The 23,770-nt window shown below is 39.9% G+C and overlaps 2 protein-coding genes and 1 long non-coding RNA gene across 3 annotated transcripts in view; all 3 read left to right on the top strand.

The window, feature by feature from the left end:
* The first annotated feature begins 2,635 nt into the window (after positions 1-2,635).
* rabggtb (Rab geranylgeranyltransferase subunit beta) lies at positions 2,636-8,926 on the top strand. Its single transcript, XM_063886756.1, has 9 exons — positions 2,636-2,746; positions 3,268-3,375; positions 4,097-4,294; positions 4,563-4,668; positions 5,132-5,184; positions 5,275-5,385; positions 5,918-6,043; positions 6,729-6,878; positions 7,449-8,926. The coding sequence occupies exons 1-9, from the start codon at positions 2,744-2,746 to the stop codon at positions 7,587-7,589; spliced, it is 996 nt and encodes a 331-aa protein (XP_063742826.1). The 5' UTR covers positions 2,636-2,743; the 3' UTR covers positions 7,590-8,926.
* Positions 8,927-9,562: 636 nt separating this feature from the next.
* Positions 9,563-14,129, top strand: LOC134866321 (uncharacterized). Its single transcript, XR_010166034.1, has 2 exons — positions 9,563-9,992; positions 13,726-14,129. It is a non-coding gene; the product is annotated as an uncharacterized LOC134866321 (long non-coding RNA).
* Positions 14,130-18,525: 4,396 nt separating this feature from the next.
* st6galnac3 (ST6 (alpha-N-acetyl-neuraminyl-2,3-beta-galactosyl-1,3)-N-acetylgalactosaminide alpha-2,6-sialyltransferase 3) overlaps positions 18,526-23,770 on the top strand; it is a 62,469-nt gene continuing 57,224 nt past the window's right edge. The window contains exon 1 of the mRNA XM_063886572.1: positions 18,526-18,755. Within this exon, the coding sequence (XP_063742642.1) occupies positions 18,738-18,755 (18 nt within the window). The 5' untranslated portion in view covers positions 18,526-18,737. The remainder of the gene's footprint in view (positions 18,756-23,770) is intronic.

Raw genomic sequence — 23,770 nt, 5'->3', positions numbered from 1 at the left:
CATGCCAGAAGATCACATACTCGAGTCAGCAAAACAGAGAGTGTGAGAGACGTTTTCCTGCCGAGTCAGGGCGCCTCCTGCACACCTAAAAGACTTTGGGGGTCATAGTCAGGAAACTGAGTGGTCAATGGGGCAGAATAATCCCCACACTCTTTCGAGGGTTTAGGTAGTCCACCCTATCCCTCCATGCCAGAAGGAAACATGACTCGAGTCAGCAAAACACAGAGTGAGAGAGACGTTTTCCTGCCAGAGTCAGGGAGCCTCCTGCACACCTAAAAGACTTTGGGTGTTCATAGCCAGGAAACTGAGTGGTCAATGGGGCAGAATAATCCCCACACTCTTCGAGGGTTTAGGTAGTCCACCCTATCCCTCCATGCCAGAAGGAAACATGACTCGAGTCAGCAAAACACAGAGTGTGAGAGACGTTTTCCTGCCAGAATCAGGGCGCCTCCTGCACACCTAAAAGACTTTGGGTGTCATAGCCAGGAAACTGAGTGGTCAATGGGGCAGAATAATCCCCACACTCAGCTGGAGGGTTTAGGTAGTCCACCCTATCCCTCCATGCCAGAAGGAAACATGACTCGAGTCAGCAAAACACAGAGTGTGAGAGACGTTTTCCTGCCAGAATCAGGGAGCCTCCTGCACACCCAAAAGACTTTGGGTGTTCATAGCCAGGAAACTGAGTGGTCAATGGGGCAGAATAATCCCCACACTCAGCTGGAGGGTTTAGGTAGTCCACCCTATCCCTCCATGCCAGAAATCCACATAACTCGAGTAAGCAAAACAGAGAGTGTGCGAGACGTTTTCCTGCCGAGTCAGGGCGCCTCCTGCACACCTAGACGACTTTTTGTGTTCATAGCCAGGAAACTGAGTGGTCAATGGGGCAGAATAATCCCCACACTCTTTCGAGGGTTTAGGTAGTCCACCCTATCCCTCCATGCCAGAACTCCAGTGTGACTCGAGTCAGCAAAACACAGAGTGAGAGAAACGTTTTCTTGCCAGGGTCAGGGCGCCTCCTGCACACCTAAAAGACTTTTTGTGTTCATAGCCAGGAAACTGAGTGTTCAACAGGGCAGAATAATCCCCACACTCAACTGGAGGGATTAGGTAGTCCACCCTATCCCTCCATGCCAGAAATCCACATAACTCGAGTAAGCAAAACAGAGAGTGTGCGAGACGTTTTCCTGCCGAGTCAGGGCGCCTCCTGCACACCTAAACGACTTTTTGTGTTCATAGCCAGGAAACTGAGTGGTCAATGGGGCAGAATAATCCCCACACTCTTTCGAGGGTTTAGGTAGTCCACCCTATCCCTCCATGCCAGAACTCCAGTGTGACTCGAGTCAGCAAAACACAGAGTGAGAGAAACGTTTTCTTGCCAGGGTCAGGGCGCCTCCTGCACACCTAAAAGACTTTGGGTGTTCATAGACAGGAAACTGAGTGGTCAATGGGGCCGAATAATCTCCACACTCAACTGGAGGGATTAGGTAGTCCACCCTATCCCTCCGTGCCAGAAGTCCAGCATGACTCGAGTCAGCAAAACACAGAGTGAGAGAAAACGTTTTCCTGCCGAGTCAGGGCGCCTCCTGCACACCTAAAAGACTTTGGGTGTTCATAGACAGGAAACTGAGTGGTCAATGGGGCCGAATAATCTCCACACTCAGCTGGAGGGTTTAGGTAGTCTACCCTATCCCTCCATAGTTAAAAACTAAATAAATAAATAAAAACGAAGCGAAGACTCGATTTTTGGCCGTAGATATATTACCTACTAAATTGGAGCGGCAGAGTTGCCCTATCGTTAACACCAGCAATGACAAATTTATAAATAAATCTTAAAAAATAAACATAAGAAATGAAGTTGAGTTTTTAGTAAGAATATATATATTTCTAGTATTTGAAACTAATGTTTTCCTGAAATTTAAGCTCTTATTTAAGGTCATTTAAATGTGTTTGCTTTGTTTTAACACACATTTGTTTAGTTAGATGCACCATATCTTTTGACAGAGAGCTTTTGCGGACCGGTAGATAATGATGAATGAGGCTCCCTTTCATTTCAGATGATCAAATCTCTAAGAATTTGTGTTAAAATAGGCAAACTATCATTTAACAGCATACACGTTTCTAAATGAAGTATTTATCATAGATTGCTACGGAATACTTCTCCAGGTTTTTTTTTTTTTACCATGTCAGGTTTCACTTCCAAGTGGTCTTTTTTAAAGCATAAAAATAAAATGAAAACGATTTCAGATGAGTCAATATAAAGCTGTCAAACAGGAACAGTAATGCGAGTGAAACACAGACAACTTGAGACTTAGCAACCGAAAGGGGAATCAAATGCTAAGTAATTTCTGGGTTTTGGGACTCATTACTTCTAAAATATAATGTAGTGGAAGTATAAAGTAGCATAAAAGGAAAGCACTCAAGTAAAGAACACACATCCAAAAAAATACTTGAGTAAATGTTGTGTGACCACCACACAATACAGACTGTAACACCACTGATGTGCAGTAACACCACCATATGTAATGTATAATGTATAGTATCCACTCTTGTAACACCATTGTACATTTGTGAGACGAAAAGGGGATTTTTCTTGTTCAATCTGATTCTAAAAGCATCCAAATGGTTTTTCCTGCATACTCATGTGTCCCCAGTTGGTGGCGGTAGTGCGCATCTGAGCTAGTTTGACAGCCACCAAAAAAAAAACGAAGAAGAAAAGAAGCCTGATCATGCGAACATCTCCAGAATGGTAACTGGTTATCATCATGTTGTAAATGTTATAGTTAAGTCAGCTTATTTTTATATAACATCCTAGCCGAACTGCATTAACATTTCAATCTATCTCTAATATGTCCAACTTTAGCGTTACATTGATTGCTAACCGTTTTAAACAGCTATGTTAATTAAAGTGGTTAGCATCGGAGTTAGCATGTAGCTTAATGAACCAAAACAACTGCTTTACTATTTTTATTTTCACTCATTTCACTACATAATATAAGTCATTATCAGGTTTGATACGCAGGTAGGTTTGTTTTTGTATGTAACTGAAAGAAGGTCATTTATAAATTGTGCCATGTTTAACATATATGCTACACTGTAGTTTGTCATGTATTAATTGTCCCTTGTTTTGTTAGCATTGTAGGTTATTCTGTATATTTTCTTTGTTTATATTTGCACCACCATACATCAAAGCTAATTCTGTGTTAGTGTAAACGTACCTGGCAATACACCTGATTCTGAAAAGTATTGTGGTGATGTGTTCAATGTCAGGGTACCCAAGTGAAAGATGTCATCATTAAGCCTGACGCTCCCAGCTCTCTGCTGCTGGACAAACATGCAGACTACATCGCTGCCTACGGCTCCAAAAAGGATGACTATGTGAGTAAAAGGACATTTTTGTAGGATTTATTTATGTTTTTTTAGGAGTGTATCTTTAGGTTCCTAGTGTCCTATGTTCCCCAAGTTTTTATTTTATTTTATATGACACACTTTTAAGAGGTATTCACGGTTTCAGCAATGCTTTTTGTCCTTTGTTAAATGTTCAATGTATGTTTTTCTTGTTGAATAAGTTGAAATCACACACCTACAGCTAAAAGCAAACTGATATACTCCTGATCTACTCTTTGAAACATACACCATCACATTTGCAGATATACCACAGCATGTCAATAACTCCTTTCCTGTCATATTCACTCATTCATCTACATAATATGAATTTACTCCACATCAGTTTTGAGGCACAAGTTTCTTTCCTTTGGGCATTGCTATTTCCAAAGTGGCTGAACATATTACTTTAATAACTGCCTTCAAAACTTCCATCTCACTTCTCAACTTTTCCCAATTGTATTGCTTGATCTGTGAAAATTTGCCTTAGCTTTTTCTTCCAACGTTTTTAAATAAAGCGACAAATGCTAAAAACAAGGCTAAACTTGGACCCAGGGAACAGGAATTCTGAAAAAAACATTTAACATTTCCTAAGATGGTGTTTGCCACAGACCAGAAATCTAACCAAAAACCTGTTAAAAGTCCCAAAGATTTTGAGCTGACTCATTTCTGGGTTTTATGACTCAGTGTATCTTTCCTGTTTGTGTTTGTCCAGGAGTACACACTGTCAGAGTACCTGCGGATGAGCGGCATCTACTGGGGTTTGACGGTGATGGACCTGATGGCGGAGCTGCCCCGGATGAATCGACAGGAGATCATAGACTTCATCAAAGCCTGTCAGCACGAGTGTGGAGGCCTCAGCGCCAGCATCGGACACGACCCCCATCTGCTCTACACCCTCAGCGCCGTCCAGGTGACTCCTCAGACAGCCAACATAAAAATTTGCCTCACCTATTCTTGTTTTTTCATCAACTTTTTCGATGAGAAAAGTGGGAAATGTCGCCAACAAACAAGAAAGAGCATAGATTTTATTCATCCGACATATTTTGGTGGTAGGATCATTATGATTACAGTGATATTTGTATTTAACTCCCAGCAAAACTTCAATGTATGTGTTGGCTGCAGGTTTGTAAAATGCCCGTGTTCTTTCGGTTAATGAAATGTTTTACTTCTTTACTCAGATCCTGTGCTTGTACGACAGTGTGGATGCTCTCGATGTGGACAAAGTGGTGGAGTACATCAAAGGGCTGCAGCAGGAAGATGGATCATTTGCAGGAGACAAATGGGGTGAGCCGGACTTACTCTGATTAATGTCTCAAGAAAGATTTGCTCCTCAAATGAAAAAGAAGAATACACTATATGTAAAAATAAGAGCTGTAACCATTAGTCTAACAACAGATAAATGAACACTCGCTATTAAACAAAAACAAGTGTTTAAGTAGCTTCTTTATGCAAGAATGCTTTATTGTGATATTTAACTGAACATAATTTGGTTTTGGACTGACAAGAGAGACTTTTACAGTCGTCAACTTGAACTTTGAGGAACTGGGATTAATATTTTGGGGTATTTTCTGACATTTCTTACACCAATTGATAATTGATAATGAAAATAATGGATAGTTTCAGCCCCAGTACAATTCAAACAAGTCTAGTCATATTGTGCTTGAAGCGGAAATTCTAGTAAAACAGGGAAAGGATTCTCATTTATTTTGTTTGAAATATAATATTAAATACCACGTTTGTTTTACAGGAGAAATAGACACCAGATTTTCCTTCTGTGCTGTTGCGACACTTGCATTACTGGTACGTATATCATGTAGAGTTTTTGTCTTGACTCAACAGTGTAACACTTTCTAATCTGAAGATGACTCTCTGTCCTCTCCTCCCTCTAAGGGCAAGATGGACAAAATAAATGTTGACAAAGCTGTAGAGTTCATCCTGTCCTGTATGAACTTTGACGGGGGTTTTGGCTGCAGACCGGGTTCAGAGTCTCATGCTGGTCAGGTGAGTCCACTTATGTACACCTGTAATGCAAAACCATCGCTGTGGGAGTTTCACTTTCATTTATTTTTAAACACATGCAGCAACATCTAGAGTTTAAACTTGAAGATAACAGGTGTCAAAGTGTTCAACATTTGACGTGTTTATCTAATGTAGTTTTACATGAATCAACTTGACATCTGTTGTAGGGTTGGGAAAACACAGCCACAGGTAAAATCAACAGAGTTTCCTTTGTTGGATCATATAAAACTAACCATTAGAAGACACTGTCTGAGAAACTAGCTTCCACTTTATCATACAGTTCAACAGCTGAACTGAAGTTCATGCACCAGGCAGCAGCGAGTCTTTTAAAGACAGGCTGTGGGCTGGTCTTTTGGAAAGGCTGACTCAGAACGAGGAGACTGTCAATCCCTCACACTAACAGGGTGAAATGTCCTCACTAGAGTTGGATGGCATTACATTCAAACCCCTCTTCAGCAGTGACATGTGTTAAAGTTCTTCTCGTATGTAATCCCACTTCCCTGCTGTCCGTCAGATTTACTGCTGCGCTGGCTTCCTGTCGCTCACCGGCCAGCTGCACCAGGTAAACGCTGACCTGCTGGGCTGGTGGCTCTGCGAGAGGCAGCTGCCGTCTGGAGGCCTGAACGGACGCCCGGAGAAGGTTTGTGCTCTCTAGATTATGTACGGGGAAATCAAGGGGCTTCTTGTCATTGTTTAACATTAACACAATCAGCAGAGTGATTACTGAAGGAGTTCTGCTCCTCCTGTTCTTATTTCTTCTCTATCTGGAAATGATTTTGATTAATTGTGAGTCAGGACAAATGTCTCTTCACACTGGAAGAGTTTGACAGAGATTTACATCAACTGGCTGCCATTATTATATACTTAATATTGCTAATTCTAATAAAACAATTTAGCTCAACAGTTTTCAATTTGCTATATGTGTTCATTGTATAATTACAAGCGTTAACTTTGAAACAAGGCCAGCAAAAATCTCTTTCTCAGTCCTGCCCCCACTTTGATTGATTGCACAGACATGAGATCTTATGTCTTCATTAGATTGGGAAACTTTGAAAAGCACAGACGGCAGCAAATTGACCACCAAGTTTGGGTTTATCCAGCCAAAGTTTCTGCTCGCTGGAGCATGCCCCTGCAATCCCATACATTTCTACTTTTTCCTTCGGCTGCTCCAGGTTGAAGTGCAACCTATCTACTAGCAAAAGTAATTCCGTTAATTTGTAAAATACAATAATATATCTTCATTTGTTTATACCAAAAACATAATGGATTGAATTACCATGCACTTACAGTACTGACGCAGCTCTGGTTTTCTTTGTGTCATTCAGCTTCCGGATGTGTGCTACTCGTGGTGGGTTTTAGCGTCTCTGAAAATCATTGGTAGGATCCACTGGATCGACAAGGCCAAGCTGCGATCGTTTATTCTGGCCTGTCAGGACGAGGAGACCGGAGGCTTCGCTGACAGACCGGGAGACATGGTGAATAACTCCTGCATTCTGCGATGGAAAGAGGAAATGTTTTAAACCTGTCTTTTCCTCAAATCTTGTCCGCTTACTCATCTTGTCTAACTCTGTCTGCACATTCATGATCCCCTTCTATGTGTCTGTATCCCACATATATTCTCAACCTGTAAAAAGGTACGAGGTAAATACATCTTGAGTTTTATGTCCATGAACTTAAGTACTGGAGGGTTTTAGATAAGTTAAAATCCGACTCTTCTTTTTGCACAGTTCAGGCACAGAGACAACCTATGCAATCCTGATAAGCATCTACCCAGAAGTGTATGAGCATATTGAAAAAGATCTAAAAGCTATCATAATATTCATAAAAGGAAAAACTACTGGAGAAGAGACTAAAAAAACCAACCAAATAATAATAAAAATAGAATGAAAAGATTGTTACCATTGTTAAAATCTAAATAAGATGACGTAAATAATGTCCATCAACCATTCTTAATACATAGCCGGGCTAAATAAAGTTTTGCAACTCCTTTTATCTCATTAAATTCCTCTTAAACTTGAAGTCTCATACTCCCTTCTTCTCTGCAGGTGGATCCTTTCCACACTCTGTTTGGAATCGCAGGTCTCTCCCTTCTCGGAGACGAGCAGATAAAGCCAGTGAATCCGGTTCTGTGCATGCCTGAGGACGTCCTGCAGAGGGTCCGCCTGCAGCCCGACATCCTCAGCTAGCCCTCTGTCAACATCACCACACACACACACACACACACACACACACACACACACACACACACACACACACACACACACACACACACACACACTCACACTCACACACAGCTGCCCTGCTGAACACCTCCAGAGAGTGTGAGGGCCGCCACACATCTAGTGTTAACTGAAGACCACAGACACATTTAGCTGCAGGTTTCACTAAGGGCAAAACGTCTGCCTTTACACCCTCACAATGTGTTGTGTTATCAAGTCACTTTTGTCGGTTTTACTGCAAGAGAGTGGTTTAAAAAAGAGATTTTGGAAAGTGCAAGCATCAATGCTACACTCTAGAAACCAGTAGAAAACATTCCTTAGCTTTTTGACTTACTCGGGATGTCTGAGGAAACAAATGTGACTGTTGGCGAACTGGAAGATTCTCAAACATCTCATTGGCCAGAGACGGAGGCACTGATTAACTCTGCTATCTTATGTGCATTATCTGTGGAACAATAGATAGTCATAGTCACTTGACTGGATCTGCCCATGTCATGCACCTGCTGTGTCAAATAAAATACCACATTTGAAAAGTGAGAGCAAGGTATCCTCGTCCTGTTTAAACTCGGGCAATCGTACCACCGTCTACAGTTCAAACAGGAATAGTTTTTTTGCATAGATTCAATGAAGTGGTAATCTTTAGTGGTGACACCCAGAGGTAAAACACATGGACACTTCTTTGTCTCTTGCTAAGCACATTTAACGTCTTATCCACAATCTTAGCTACACTATTTAACCCAGTGTTTTTATGCAGCCGTGGGCAGAGAGTTAATAATTGCCCCATCTTTGTTAAACATTAAATAAAATGTCAGTCTTAAATGTTGATGATTTCGAAGCTTCTTCTTACGTGTTCTTGTTCAAAACTCTTTTTCCCCGTTTTCGGAACCACTGATTGTCAATGTCATATTGCTGCACTCGTGTTGTCTTTCTTTTATCTGTTGTTAGATAACTGTTCAGTGGTGACATTGTTACACAGAGTCACTAAATCACTCATTGAACCTATTAGTGTGTCCCCAATTTAAATGACAAACTGATTACTGTTCATATTGACATTGTTATGCCAAGATAATGCTGTGTCATTACTCAAACAAATCCCTGTATTGTGATCATAGGAATTGTTGCACAATTATAGAGGAATAGTATGATTAAAAAAAGTCTAAACTTTAAGGTAAACTTCTCATCTCTGTGTTGTGGGGGCAACTCTAATCCAAAAAGCTGCTTACTGTTGCACAACTGTCTGTGTGTATATTCATGTAACTTATTTGTTAATTTGGTTGGCAATAAATGTAGAATATCTCCCTCAACTCTGATTCAGTTTGTTTGTGTACTAAATGAGAATAGGGATATTTTTAATATTCACGTCTCAGTGTATTTGGCAAGTTGGGTAATTATCTAACCCGGGTTCATTTTAGTCACTAGATTTTACTCACTGGGATGAAGGACGAATTGGATTCACATTCTTTGAACATTTGATTCACATATTTGACAAAGAAATACAACTAAATTAAAAATGAAAACAGCAAAACAGTTTGTGAATTACTATGCACCTTGACTTCCAAGAACTCGGAAAAGAAAATGACTTTTGTGCAAATGATCTATCCCTTCCTTTATAAATCAGTCAATCCAAAGTCGTTTTAAATGTTTGACTAACTATACAGTTATGTGGAAATGTAACTAATAGTTAACACATTTCTACTCGATGTGGCACCTTCCAGCCAACAAATCCTAGTCTGAATTGTTTTAAAGGATTTATTTTTTATAATTCAGTTTTCTGGCATAAAATAAAAAGAATCATTATCATGAAATGTGACTGATTATAGTTTTAAAATGGGGGTTTAACTGGCTTCCACGCTGTCAGTGTCAAGTGCTCCCAGTGTGGGAAAACAACAATAACCATGCTCAGAGCTGATTGGCTGTTGCTCGCTGCAATGTAATTGGCTGCTGGCTAAGTAGCGTTGTCGTGATTGGCTCATAGTTAGACAGCCGTTAGTATTTATTTGAGTAACTGCTGTCAGCGCGTGAACGATGTGGGTTATCTTCTACAGCACACAGTGAAACGTCGTGTTCATGAAGAAACGTAGAGAAAATGTAAGTAAAGTATCTGCGGAGTATCGTAACCAAACTTAAAGTAGATTTAGCGTTCAGCGGTTCTCTATGACAAGTGGCTAGCGTTAACGGCGGCTAGCTTGTGAAAGAACACGCTTCTGTTAGCTTCCCGTTTTAGGTTAGCTATCAAAAAAATACTTTTAGGATATCAGGCATTATTGTGAGAGGATAAACAAACATGCAAAAAGAGGACATCAAGATGGAGTTTTGTCAACGTTAACAAGCTGACACCGAAGTAGTTTACCAGCAAGCTGTGGAGAGCAGGTAAGAGCTCAGTCTGGATGGCTTGGATCTGTGATGTTTTTACTCATTAAAAGCGTTTACTTTTTTTGGTTTTACATCTGTCTAAAGTTCCCCCACCATTTGTTTCCACATTAAATGCCACTCTGTGTGTTATACATGTGAACATCTGTGGCTGGTTTGATTGGGAGCCACTAGATGGCAGTATTACCATTCAACATTTGTAGTCAATTGTTGAACTTTCCTGTCACTGTCCCAAACTGTAGTCGAGGAGAACAGGGGAAGACTCTCTGTAGTCTTCCAGGGTCAAGGTTCAATAACCCACTTTGCAAAATAAGGCAGGGAGGCTAGCTTTTCTTGGGAGGCCGTGGCATTTATTCAGGTTGTTAACTTACAGGAAAAACACTTCGTGGACATACTTTTCCTGCTGCTTCCTTTTATCTTCTCCAACACAACCAACCCACGCTCGCTCACCCCTTCCTCTACCATGCCCACCCACACATGCACGCGCCACACCGCTCTCTCTCTCTTAAAGGGATAGCAATCTGACTGCATGACCCTTATAGCATAACACAATGTTCGAGATGCATTTAAATGCTGATGCAAACTAACGTACAATTGGGAAGACTCCTGGTGCCTAATTGGCCAGATTATGGGTTATTTGAGATGTGATTGCAAGCAAATATATAATCACAGGTTTCATTTTCTTGAGATGTGGAGGGTAAAGCTCTATGGGAACTGTGAGTTACCTGTAACCTATACTTTGGTCACTTGAAACATGTCCTCATGCATGTTACATCCTACTTCACAATCATATTGAGGCTGTAGTTACAATGCTGGCACCTTACCCTCTGTATGAGGAATGATGTCTCATGGCAGCGTCAGATCGTAATGATAGAGCGTAAAGATCTTCCTTGTGTGAAAGATCACCTCTTCCCCTGCAATGAACAGCCGGATAAGAAAGATGACACTTTACCTGCTGCAGCCATTACTAACAATGGCTTTTGTTTAATAAATAATGAACACAAACTCAGACTAATGATGAAGTGATAATAGGAACTATGAGGAACATTTTTATCTCCATGCACTAATTACAGCTTCATAGTGAAAAGCACAGTTTTAATATTCTGGTCTGGATTCCTGCTCAGGGGTGGTTTTATAAACTTTAAATATGGGTGAGGATGTGGTTGATAGGGTGGGTATTTTTGTAGTTTATGTGAATGTCTTTGTAGTTTGACTTTCAAACTAAAATGTCAAACAGTCATTTCATAGACCTCATCCCCTGGGTCTACTCTTCTGTGGTCGATTTTCACGTTTTTTATTTAGTCTTCTCTCTTGTTTCTATCAAGTTAACATTGATTCATTTTACCCTTACACATTACAAAAAGGAATCTCTATGCGTTTGTTTACATCTCATGAAGATTTTGTGACTCTTTAATGTTTTTGAACATCTCCGTAGTTATTTTGCCTTACTGTGTGGTTGTTTTTTGTCTTGTTTTGCATCTCTTTATCAACATCCTATTCTTGTTTGTGGTCGATTTATTCTAGTTGTTGGATTGCCATTCCAGTGACACACTCCCTGGGTCTGCATCCTTGTGGTTTGTTTTGTGTCTCTTCATAGGTTATTTGCAATGTTCTGTATCATTGTGCATGTCTTTTTGTTCTGCTTGTCTCTATATAGTTTATTTACCAACTAAAAATGTTAACATCATACAGAGACCCTGGTCCTGCACCCAGGGCTATTCAGTAATCCATCCCAGCTATTAACAAGCACAACCATCTTGTGCCTCTGGCAAGAGGAGGCATCATTTAGGGTCTCCATCAGATTCCAGGGAGGGGTCCATGCCCTGCTTCTGGTCCTGCTGAATGCATATTTCATCATGTGATATTCTCAGTGCATTGCAAACTGCAAACACTATGAAGAATAAGCTGGCAGCTCTGTGAGTTTTAGATTTACTTGTCTCTGTTCAGGCCACAGGGGAGCAGTAATCTGTGCCCCCCTGGTGTCTGGGCAGAGACAAACAGGCTGGTTGTTCGGCTACTGGGAAACCCCATCGGCTCTCATTAGTGAGGAAGAGAGAGATGAAGAGGACACTGAAGGTGGGAGAGATGGGTAAAGAAAGGTTTGACTGCGAGATAGAGGCAGAGATTTCAGAATACATGGAGGGAGAAGCAGATGGATGGATCACAGCTTTTCACTATGTCTTGTTCGTTTGGCAGGAAAATCCACAACCCACTTTCCGTCCTTCTCCTCTCTGTCTCCCTCTTATCTCTCCGCACAAAATACTGAGGATTAGTCCAGGCCACAGGGGCTGCAGCCAAATGCTGCTGAACCACAGGCACCGCAGACAATCACTTAATACATGTTTAATTAAACCGCTGTACTGTTGAATGTGTAAGGATGACTCAAGTTTGATGGGAAATGAAATGCTTTTTAAAACGGCCCCGAATGAGATTTGTGTTGCATTGTTCACCCAGAGTGGGGTTCTTATCACCGAGATAGACTGACATATTAAACTTATTGGCCCAGCTCTGGGGAAGTCTGATTTATAGCTCAACTCTGCCATGGACTAAACTGGACATTTGTTTGCAAACGTTTATTTTCCAGTGAATTGATAATTTACTTTTTGGCAAACTACAGTTTCCATTGACCAGGACTTCAACCTGATTACGTGGACTAAACAATGATATCTGATGATGTGACGCTTCTTTTTCCTGCATTAACACATTGTTATAATCACTAGGAGGCAGTAAAGCACAGTGCATAGTCATGGTGACATGTAGTAGATACTGTCAGAACACATAAAAAAATGACCTTTTAAGCATCAAAACAAACTAACAATATCAATAAATGAAGCTTGTGTTTAAAAACGAACCATTACACACGTTGACATTAATGTGTAGTGTACAAGTATATAGGATTTCAGTTCTTTTCGGTGGCAGTAGAGACAAATCTGTGACACTTGAGTGGAGATGATTCATGGTGGTAAGCCTTCTTGGAAGCAGAGGAGGAACACGGGACAGCGGCTTACCCTGTGGCTGCAGGCAATCTGATGTGAGAGTACATCCACTGTAGAGAAGGGAGGGCCGGAGTGCTCCGTGTGAAAGTGAAGCATGAGTTATTATTCAAGCCTCAGCGAACTTATAGGAAGCAACCAGGAGATTACCACATGTTAATAGTTTCAGAAAAGCGTATCAAAAAGTGGGGGACACAGGAGTAATACATACCCTTATTCATTATGATCTCTGCAGATAGTTGTTTATTTACATCTTGCAGATTTACATAAGTAGATGTGAAAGGTTTTGTAGACGGTCCCGCCTGTTCCACGCAATTTAACTAAAGCACATTTTATTCATTGAACTTACACAAAGGCTGCAAGTTTGCAGTAAAGAAGCTTTAAAAATAAAAGATGTATTTAAATGTATTAACCAGAACATGAATAAAGTGCATGCCTTATTATCCTAAAACACTTCAACACACAGTCCTCATACAGAGGAGAAGCTGGCCTGCACAAGAGTTAGCCTGTTTATGCAAAAAGGTTTTAAATGGTGAGGTTTTAGCGAGAAGCATGTGTCTGTGAAATAGTTAGCATACAAAAGATAGACTTGGATTATCATGGTCAAGTTGCGTGACAGCTTATTAACTGTTGTTTTTATATAGTTTGTTGTTGTTAAAGCCGGCCTCCATTTACAATACTTTATTCATCAAGAATTTCCAGGAAAGCAACGTTTTTCTTTTCCTGGTGTTGGACTCCAGACCGGTCTCCTCCAGACTGACAGACTGTGAAGAGCGACTTGTCTCCATCAGCTGGGAACCTCTGCCGTGCTTGTGTGCGTCTGTCAGCACAGGAGGAGGGTTTCAGGCATCATCCTCTGAGGCATCCTCTTACTGAGCTCACTGGACTAAAGCCTGGGAACGAGACCAACGATCACCATTCTCATCAGGCAAATGGACCCAGGTGCTCTGAAGCTGAAATCAGAGCCCCGCTGCACAGCAGGGTGTCAAGTATTTTTAGACAAAAGCTCTGAGACAAAGCACAGACCTGTACTGACACGTCTCGGGTCTAATGTTATTTGTTTTTATTCTTCACTTGTGAGAAATAATCCCTGAATGAGGTGAACCCGATGGCCTTTTCTCTAATTAAAGTTATGAATACCTGGCTCTGTTTCAAGCTTTCACACTTTTTTTTGGAAGTGAATCTTCAATATACTTCAGACGCATTGAAATCACCATCTCCATTTTTTTTAAGAGGGGAAGGCACGGAGGGATTAGGGGATGTTTAGGGGTGGATGAACATTATACTTCATATAGAAGTGGTGTACATCCTCTGAAAGCTGGTAACCTGAAGACTAGTTTGAGACGCAACTCAGCAATGTGCCTAGGTTTTCCAGTCATATACCAACAGTATAATTCCATCATTTATTAAAATAAATTGTGTATAAGGACTTAAAACACAAATATTGCTAAAATATGATCATGAATGCTTTAGTTCATGATCATATTGTGGTGCAAATCTGATGTTGTGACCGCCTTATTTTGAAAAACACATTTGTGTACCCTTCTGTATAAATTGTTCAGACTTTTTTTGACATTCTCAGAATTTAGGCAAATGTTTACCTTTGTGCGCCGCAAAATCAATAGTATTCCCATCAGACACCACTGTCATTTATTTATTGTCTGTTGACAAAAGTAATGCTACCATGCCAAACTTGAGTGGCTGTAGAACCCCTTCGTGTGTACCAAAAACATTCTACGCACCTATTCCATTTAGTGTTGCAAATGTCATGTGATCATGCGGGCAAACCTGAAAAAAAGTCAGTATGCATCATAACAACGTTTGTTCAGTTTTGTGTTAATGGACACTATCCTCTCCTAATGTTCTACAGAGGAATTTGAAGAGATAGTCAAAGCAGCAAGTTATGTTTAGATCTAATTGTTAGTGACACTCGCAGAGATTAACAGGTTGCCAGGCATCGGCACACGTAGTTGCCCCATTTCCTGTTCGTATGATAATTAGTATCTCATTTGAAACAGGGATACAGCATTGTTGAGAGGTGGGAGTTGGAAGTGAACTTCAATATGTGCACTTATGATGCTTAAAAAATAAAATTGTAATCTTGAACGCCTTGTGTAACATCCTCATCTTCCCTGAGCCTGATAGCTCCTTATCACACCCTTAAAGGTGATGGGTTATCATCCGCAGTCTTTGACTCAGCCTGAGGTAATTTCAGATGCAGATGACCTTGACTCTCTCTTTTTGAGCAGGGTGCGCACTCCTGAGAATTTAATCCTTGATGTGGCGCTCTCAGAGTCTGGGGATTACCTTTTTCATGCTCTGTTTGAAAGGCTTTAAGAGAGGAGCGGTCGGGAGGGAGATTTGGTGATAACCCAGATGGAGATATTGATTTAGTTAGAGGACCTGCTTCACACCTGGTGAGATTCAGAAAAAATAACAGAGGTTTAATCAATGTGCCGACAGTGAGTCAGAAATAGTGATGTGTTGCAGCAGCCTATGGTTACCTGCAGAGCTCACAGGGTTTGAGTTCATGTTCCTCTTTCCGCTCAAGTGTTTGTACATCTGCTGGATTCATGTTTGTTTGTGTTCCGGTAATTACACGGGGTGCACATCAAATATATTCGGTGTGAGAAATTTTCAAAAATGTCAGTCTTGTTTGCAAATGAAAGAAACCAATCTAGGGTTTTTTTTCTTTTTCTGTTGACTCAAGGTGTCATGTCATCTTGCAGGAAGGCAGACTGTAACTCAATTACTGCCTCCCGTACAGGCAGGCAAACACACAGGCAGCCTCTGAATACTGGATGTTTGCATCACACTTTCTGGTAATTTCAACAGAAGCTGTAAAAATAAACTAAAAAGCGCTCTCAAGTACAGCCTATCGAAGCAGAACAAATGGAGATATATTTTGAGGTAGTTTGTGTGGCTAAGCATTGTTTTTGTGTCATTGGTTTCTTTATCAGTAACGGAAACATCTGTACACATACCTCTCCTCTGCATTCATCCTATTTGGACTGCAGATTTCGTACTAACTGTCTTCCAGTCTAATCATTTTCCTAAACAAAGTTTCTCATTTCTTTAGTTAACTGTAAACCGCAACGAGACAACAAATCAACAAGCAAACATTCTCAACTTCACAGGAGAGGTTAGTTAATTAGCCCCATCTTCAGTATGATGGCATTTAGTTGAAAACACCACAAATAAGATTCAATATTGGACAAAATGATGAGTAAACTAAGTTATTTTAGCGTACAAAGCTTCGTTTATATTATACTGGAGGTCTTGGTTTAGTTGAGAGGCTTTTCAGGTCATAATTTCAAAGTTTGTCACACAGGTTTACAAAGAATATCCATGCTAATACTTATGGAGCATATACATTAACTTAAAGCACCAAAAGTTAGAGTAACATACTCGTACACAATCAGAAAAATGTATATTAAATAATTTAGATATAATCATTTATGTTTAAGCATCACTAATGTTGTAGTTTAAAAATAGTGGGCTAATCTCAGTTACATTTAGTACTTCTGGTTGGCTTAATACATCAACATGTTTTATTAATACATTATTGTTTTATGTTTATTTTGTTTAATTATCTGAACCTGCAAAGTGATCAAAGCTATTAATTAAATACAGTGCCGTTAAAAAGTACAACGTATTTTACTTGATTAAAGTTCTTCAATAAATAAAATGTTTCCTTTCTCCTGTTCCTGCAATCTTAAATCAAACTAAATTAACCATGTGAACATTTACAAAAACATTTAATGCAATGGCAAAATACAATTTCACAAACTCAGAAACTAAAAGGCAAATCACTGAAAGGTTCATAAACTTCTCGGATATGATACAGGACCTCTACTCCTGCAGAACATAATCAGAACCTTTCTGCTGGCTCTTCCTGTGCGGTGTTTACACGTTCTCACCACGCCGGCTCCTGTTTCCTGTCCGTGCTCCGGTGTCCTATCACAGTTTAAAGAAGATGTGGAAAGGGAGGATTGGATTCTCTGAATCGTCTGCAGTGAGTGTTTTTCCCCTCTGTGTGACGGACAGGAACTTGACCCCTGAGGAGGCCTCTAGTCCTCCTGTGACCCTGAAAAAGGATAGCCTCATGTAGAGGCACAATCACGGCTGGCTGCTGGAACGTCATTATGACTGAGTTAAAGGAACAGTTCACCCCAAATCTAAGATACATATTCACTCTCTTACCTTTAGTGATATTTATAAACTACAGGTTTTGGTGTGAGTTGTCGAGTGATGAAGATATTGGAGAAGCTAACTCACCTAGCATTACTCAGCTAATTAACATAAGAACTCAGACACGGGGGACGGCATTTATATCTTTACATCTTGCGTTATATGGTAAAGGACTGTCACTGTATTTATATAGGGCTTTTAATATATTTTCAACCCCTCAAACTCAGCATTCAGCCATTCACACACATTCATACAGACGCAGGGGCTGCCATACAAAGGTCCACCTGGGAGACTAACACTCACACACACATTCACTATTTGCCATCGGGAGCAATTTTGAACATCCCTCTCATGAGCCAGGTTTGAGCCTTTCTTGTATTAGCATATATTCAATTCCACAGTTTCCCCCCTGCATTGAAAACACATTTTGAGTGAGGATTTACTTTTTACATTTCTTTACAGCTTTGCAAAACTAATTTTACAATGAAATACTTTTTGTATTTTTGTCTATTGTGTTGATTTCCTTTTAAAAAAACACACTTTCCAGTAGAAAGGTTAAGTGACAGAAAAAATAATGTATCTCCAAACATCTTGTCATGTAGAAGATGTAGATTTTATTTAAATAAGTGACCAATTCAAATATACAAATGATGGGGTAAACATAAAATGAAAAAGTGGAGGAACAGAACATACCAGGGGTTAGCATTAATACACAGGAAGTAAACACATTATGTTAGGAGAGCAGCCTCACCATTTTAATTTATATTGTCTTAATAAACATCTTTGTTTACTGATTGGAAGTGAGGATTTACTTTGGGAAAAATAACTATACATTTTATATATTGTATTAAACCTATAAAATCTGTTTTTCTTGAAGTAAAGGCAAATTATACATCTACAAACTTCTAGCCATTTTTTAAATTCAAGTACACAAATGATGGGATGAACATAAAATGAAAAATTAATAAAAAATAAAGTAAAGAAAAAACACCAGTGGTCTACATAAATATATAGAAAGTAACATTATATTAGGAGAGCAGTTTTACAGTTTTAATCATTATTTTCTGAAGTTATTATCTTAATATATAGTTTCATTTATTGAATCAAAGTGAGGATTTACTAAAGCAAATTACGTTTATACGTGTAAAACTTCGGAGAAAAAATAAGTATAAACTATAACTGTGATATGCTGTCTTGAACATTAAAAAACAGTCACAGGAAATGATTAATATACAATCATGTTTCCATGTAGAAACAGAAATCAGGAAACCAGCAGCGGTCACGTGACGCATGCGTGGGCGGGGCTCTGCGTCTGCACCGACCAGTAGCAGCGCAGCATCGCTCCAGGTCCCAGCCAGCTCCATGGGGGGAAAAAACCCGACAGAGGAGGCGAATAACGGTACACACACCAATATTTATGGAGCCGATGCCCGCACTTAACTGAACCACATCTGCTCTCCTGATGCATGCCTGAATACATGCGTGTGGAGACGGAAGAGGGGAACGGCGTTTCGGGGGAGACGAAAACAAGCGGTCCACCATTGTCTGCGTAGAAATAAGAATGGCCTGGATATGGAAGGTAAGAGGGGCTTTCGCTCATATTTACACCCCCCCAAAAAAGGGAAATTAAGGAACAAAGCGTAAAACCAGCTCCTGATGTGGATGTCGTGACGTTGGTGTGCGTTTAGGCAGATGTTGTGTTAATGTGACCTTACGGTGGTGATGCTGCGTGGAGGTAATGTAATCTCTACTGCTTTCTGGCTGGTGGTCGCCTGTTTTTTTGGGGTGGGGGCATTTTTGAATTCGTGATTTTTGCATATGAAGGATAGCTGGGCCATAGGGTTTGTGTTTGTCATTTTTTTGCATTTTTGTCCATGTCTTTGGGTCATTGCTGTTGATTCAAAGCAGGTAGATGCAGGCCATGCAGCCAGCTGTGTTCACAACATGACACGTTCAGGTGTTCACATGATGAGTGAGGAGTTTACAAACCTCCACTGTGGCCTGAAAAGATGAGGAGAAAGTTGACAAAAAGTTCCTCAGTGGCTCCCACTGTCCTCTTCTTTGTGTCACCCTTTTCATTTCACATTTATTCAGGAATGTCAGTAATTTACAGATGTTTAGATTAACAACACACTAAGAACTGATGGTGATATGTGACACAAAACATGTGTTCGTTAGGGCTACAACTAACTATCTTTATTAATGATTAACTGTAATGTCTGAATTCCTCTATAAAATGTCAGAAAATTGAGTTGAATGTACATCTTCGGATAACTTGTGCTGAAACTACTCTCAAAACACAAGTATGTATTGTTTTCTTTAAAAGGCTGAAAACCTTGAATGACACTCAACTCTTTCCCTTGATAAGTGACTTGAAGTAAGTTAGCAATTCATGTTTAGTTTTGACCACAAAATGTCAGATATAAATAGTACATTATGAAATCTTTTTTGCTAATACTAATAATATATATTTTTAGTAAACAGTCTTTGTTTGGTGTTGTCAGACTTCATGCTTTCTTATTTCTATTTTGCCGCAGTTAGGACTTTTTGTATTCATTTGATTTCCTGCCAATCACCCCTCACCCACGGGAAGAACAATTTTCAGTAAAAAAAAATGTCCTTTTACAAACTTCCATCCTGTTTTTTGTCATGAGCCACGAAATCATTTCACACTAGATTACACACTGTAGTATTATATTATATTGCCAAACTTAGAACATGTAATTATGTGCTACAAGTCACAGAGTGATTGAAAGAAATGGGACACCAAGTTAATGGGCTGTAAATGAAATGACGCCAGTTTGCTTGTTATTCTCATGACTATTAGGTACATAAATAAGTAAAGATAGGCAGACTCAAAAGCCCATTTATGTCTTCATTAGGCTACTGGAAACTGCTGCTGACATCACGGCACACTTGTAGTTATACTCTTTCCTCACCATATGGTCTCAATTAGATCCAGCCAACTTGTTGCATAAACAGTGAGAAAAAGAAGACATACACATGTGGCACGAGTAAAACGCAAACTTTCTGCTGGTTTTTACTTGTTTATGAACGAACAGTAGATTTCTGTTTCATTATTTCTGCAATTAATGCTTGTGGATGAATAGATGAAGTGATGATGGATGGCTGAATTGATAATCTTTTCTTCCTATGTTTCAAATGATTGAAGAAAAAGTGCTGGTTTATGGGATTTACGAGTGTTTCGTGGCTTAATTGATCTCTGCAGTCTTCTAATCGCTCCACACTAATCTGATGTTCTAATCTGACACTGTTTTTCATGTGTTCAGTGGAGCAGAAGAATTAGTGATGTTTTAATCCCATAGTCGTCCTGATTATTTAGCAAAGTCGGTTTCCTTTGTGCTTTGTCACATTTTGCTTTTATCTATGCACCACATTTTCTACCTCAGCAACGTGTAAACACTTTTTTAAATTGGAAAACTCCTGAAAACTGAACCCAAAATGTGGTGATTTCAGATTTTTCAATGTTGGAATATACTTTATTTATATCAAAAAATTAATTGCTGTACAGAAATCCCAAATATGCACTTGAGGTTCATAACATAAATGTGAGAGGTCATGAAGTAAATAATGTGGTAGAAAAGAAGAAAAGTCTAAATTCTGCTTCAAACCTTTTAATGTATAGTTTTGAACTTTTCCTAATTTTATATTTCGTTGTTTAAATCGAAGCATTTGATCTCTTTCTTAATATTTAAATGAAGCTATATCTATAAAGTTTTCAGGGGCAAACAAGCAGTAGTAGTGACTGTATTTGTCACACACACACTAACCCGAGTGGACTAAGAGTCCTTCTGAAATGCACGTTGTTCTCAAGTAGAACACAAAGTACTCCCTTACTTTCATCTCTGTTTGTGTGCATGATGCACGGCTTAAAGCAGAGAGACCAGAGAGAGCTGTGTGACTGCCGCTCTGATACTTAGTTCACGTGTTGAGCGAGGCCTGCAGAAAAGCTCCGTCCTCTTTGTTAGCTTGTGTTTAATTGGAGTGAGTTCATCCGTGAAGAACTGAACTCGAGCTGGGAAAGGCTGTGGCTGTTGTCCTCCGTCATAACAGTTCAGGGTGAGCTCTACATCACGTCTCAACTACATTTGGCAAAACAAGGGGCCAGAGGAGCATGTTTTTTGTGACGGGTTCATGTGGGTACACGCTAGCACAAAGCACACAAAAAAGACCTCAAATTAATTAATGCACACACACGCAGAAACACAGTCATTTGTGTGTGTGTCGAGGTGTCGTAACAGCTGTGGGGAATGCAGTGAGTGTCCCAGTTCTTCAGAGTTTTGGGGATGAATGGCACTTCTCTGAGTCCCTCTTGTCCCGTGTGGGTTACAGCAGAAGGCAGGCTGATAAAAAGGATGTTGAATGAGGCTCTGGGTTTTATTGAAAGTGTATCAAATCCGTGCTCAGATTTCCCTTTGTGCCATTCTCTTTTTTTTAAATCTGTTTTCCTTCTTGAGTGTGAAGTTTACATGAGATCTTCGGTCCTTTTTATTAAAGTTCTGGCTGCATAGGGTCCGCAAGGAAAACCTGAGTCATAATCGTACAGTTCATACAGATCAGTTATTATAAGTTTGTTCCCTTCATACAATAATCATCCTGTAAACAACCTAAGGATGATGTGTGCACTCCTAAATGTTGACTATTGTAAAAGGAAATGTTCAATCATGGTACATAACGTCTTTGGTTTGCATCAGGTTCCAAATACAGTGCAAAGGTAGCTGTTCAAGCCGATTACATGTTGTGATTACAGGGTCAGCAGTTGTTGTAACTCGAAGAATTGCAGGCTGCAATGTTCTAGTTAAAGTTTCCACAAATATGTTCCAAAAAGGTTTTAAACAGTTTTATAAAATGGGAATATGTGCCTGCTAGCTGCTGTGTTATAATCCTTTATATTTCCTCCAGTTTGACTTTTTGAACCTTCCCCTCACAGAATGACCTCAAAGAAAGTCTTTGTTTTGCTGCTTCGCTGTTTGCCGTCCATTCTCTAAAACCCCCTTTTGAGCTGAGAGGGTAGCATTTAAACGTGTAGCTTCTTTATTATGGTAATGTAACCTACATCTGTTGTGCAAACACACACACACACACTGCTACACTAGTGCAAAGGTAGGCACATTGATAACCCAGGGTGATAACCTCGCTCCTGATCTGGCATCAATCCAGCGGCCGCAGAAACTGGGCCAGCGGAGCCACCGCTCACACCAGAAATCTTATCAACATCTGCGAAGACTTACGGGTTTAGGCGACTTGATCCCACTGCGCCTCGTTGGTCATGTTAGTCAGGTAGCCTCTAATCCTGGATCATTTAATCATGTGCCAGCGCTGGTCATTTCCTCAGCTGGTTTTAATCTGTCTTTTCAACCAAAATGACAAAGAAAAGACACCCAAAGTTTAATGAAAGAGCTGATATAGCCGCCTATAAATTAACTTCAACTCTGTAATTAAGTCTCGGTGAGCTGCATAAAATTACATGTCATTCACAAAGAACCTCGGGGCCCTAACCTCCATTATTGCTGTACATGCATTCTCAAAGGAGCCCTTTTAAAGCTTAAATGTCGAGGGTTGAAATGTTATTCTTTAATTAACCTAAATCAAGAGGACAGAGCCAATATTCATGAAGGAAAAGGATTATCTGCAGTTATTAATCTGCCATTGTTCTTCCAGGGATAAGGAAAAGTGCACACAGTGTGATCAATACAGTAGAAGATTTACCTGCTATTTTGATGAAAAGGGACAGATTGCTGCTGAGCCTTTTATTGACTAGAGAACAATTCCAACCTTTACCTACAATACTCCTAAAGATTTAGACTTCATTGTGTTTGGAAACAAACAGATGATTGGTACCAAATCGTGCCATTATTCCAGATTTGCGTCTTAATTAATGTGTGAATGCATTCTGCAGTATTTTTCTTTTCTGATGCATTGCAATTTAATCGCAAATATTTGAACTAGATTATATAAATCCTTATTCGAGATGCTCCTAAATGATCTTTTATCACTGAGGGATTCTCCGTCTTAACCTCCAGCAAAGGTATTCTCAGAGATTTGACTTTTAACTCCCCATAACAAACCAAAAGCCACCTGACTGAACAAAGGTTTATTAATGACCCTTTTTGAGATTTCATTAGTCATCCGAAACTGCTCCTAAATCCAAACTCCTTGAAATACTTTTTAATCTCGTTCTCCTTATTGTGTTAAAGTCGGTGTTAATCTTGTTGGTATTATGGTGGATCATTTTCAGATAATCAGCTGGCCTTGGTGTTTGTTTTTAACTACACCTGTCTGATCCCTCTGCAGCACACACACACATATTGACTCGGACAGAGGGGATTTAAGGGTCACACACCATATTTGGATTAACACTAGCTTAACACCTCACTCTCCACTCAGCTGCAAACTCCCACTCGTGGTTAAAGACGAAGGAGTGGCATAAGTATGAACTGTGGGTCGGGGAGATTGTGTCCATGTCTGCAGATCTTTTGTGGTCAGATGGCATCGTCCGGCCCCGATGGTTTCCTGGAAGAACTGTGGACTTTGGGGTTTGATCCAAAAGGTGTTCTGCCAACTGACTGCTGC

This window comes from Eleginops maclovinus, chromosome 6, assembly GCF_036324505.1.
Source record: "Eleginops maclovinus isolate JMC-PN-2008 ecotype Puerto Natales chromosome 6, JC_Emac_rtc_rv5, whole genome shotgun sequence".
In the NCBI taxonomy this organism is placed as follows: domain Eukaryota; kingdom Metazoa; phylum Chordata; class Actinopteri; order Perciformes; family Eleginopidae; genus Eleginops; species Eleginops maclovinus.
Note: the sequence above shows the minus strand (reverse complement) of the source record. Positions and strands in the feature narration are given on the sequence as shown.

What these genes read in the sequence shown, in the direction of transcription:
- rabggtb (XM_063886756.1), top strand. An exon ending in ATTTGCAGGAGACAAATGGG is followed by an intron (nt 4,669 to 5,131) that starts GTGAGCCGGACT and finishes TTTGTTTTACAG; the next exon opens with GAGAAATAGACACCAGATTT. An exon ending in CAGAGTCTCATGCTGGTCAG is followed by an intron (nt 5,386 to 5,917) that starts GTGAGTCCACTT and finishes GCTGTCCGTCAG; the next exon opens with ATTTACTGCTGCGCTGGCTT.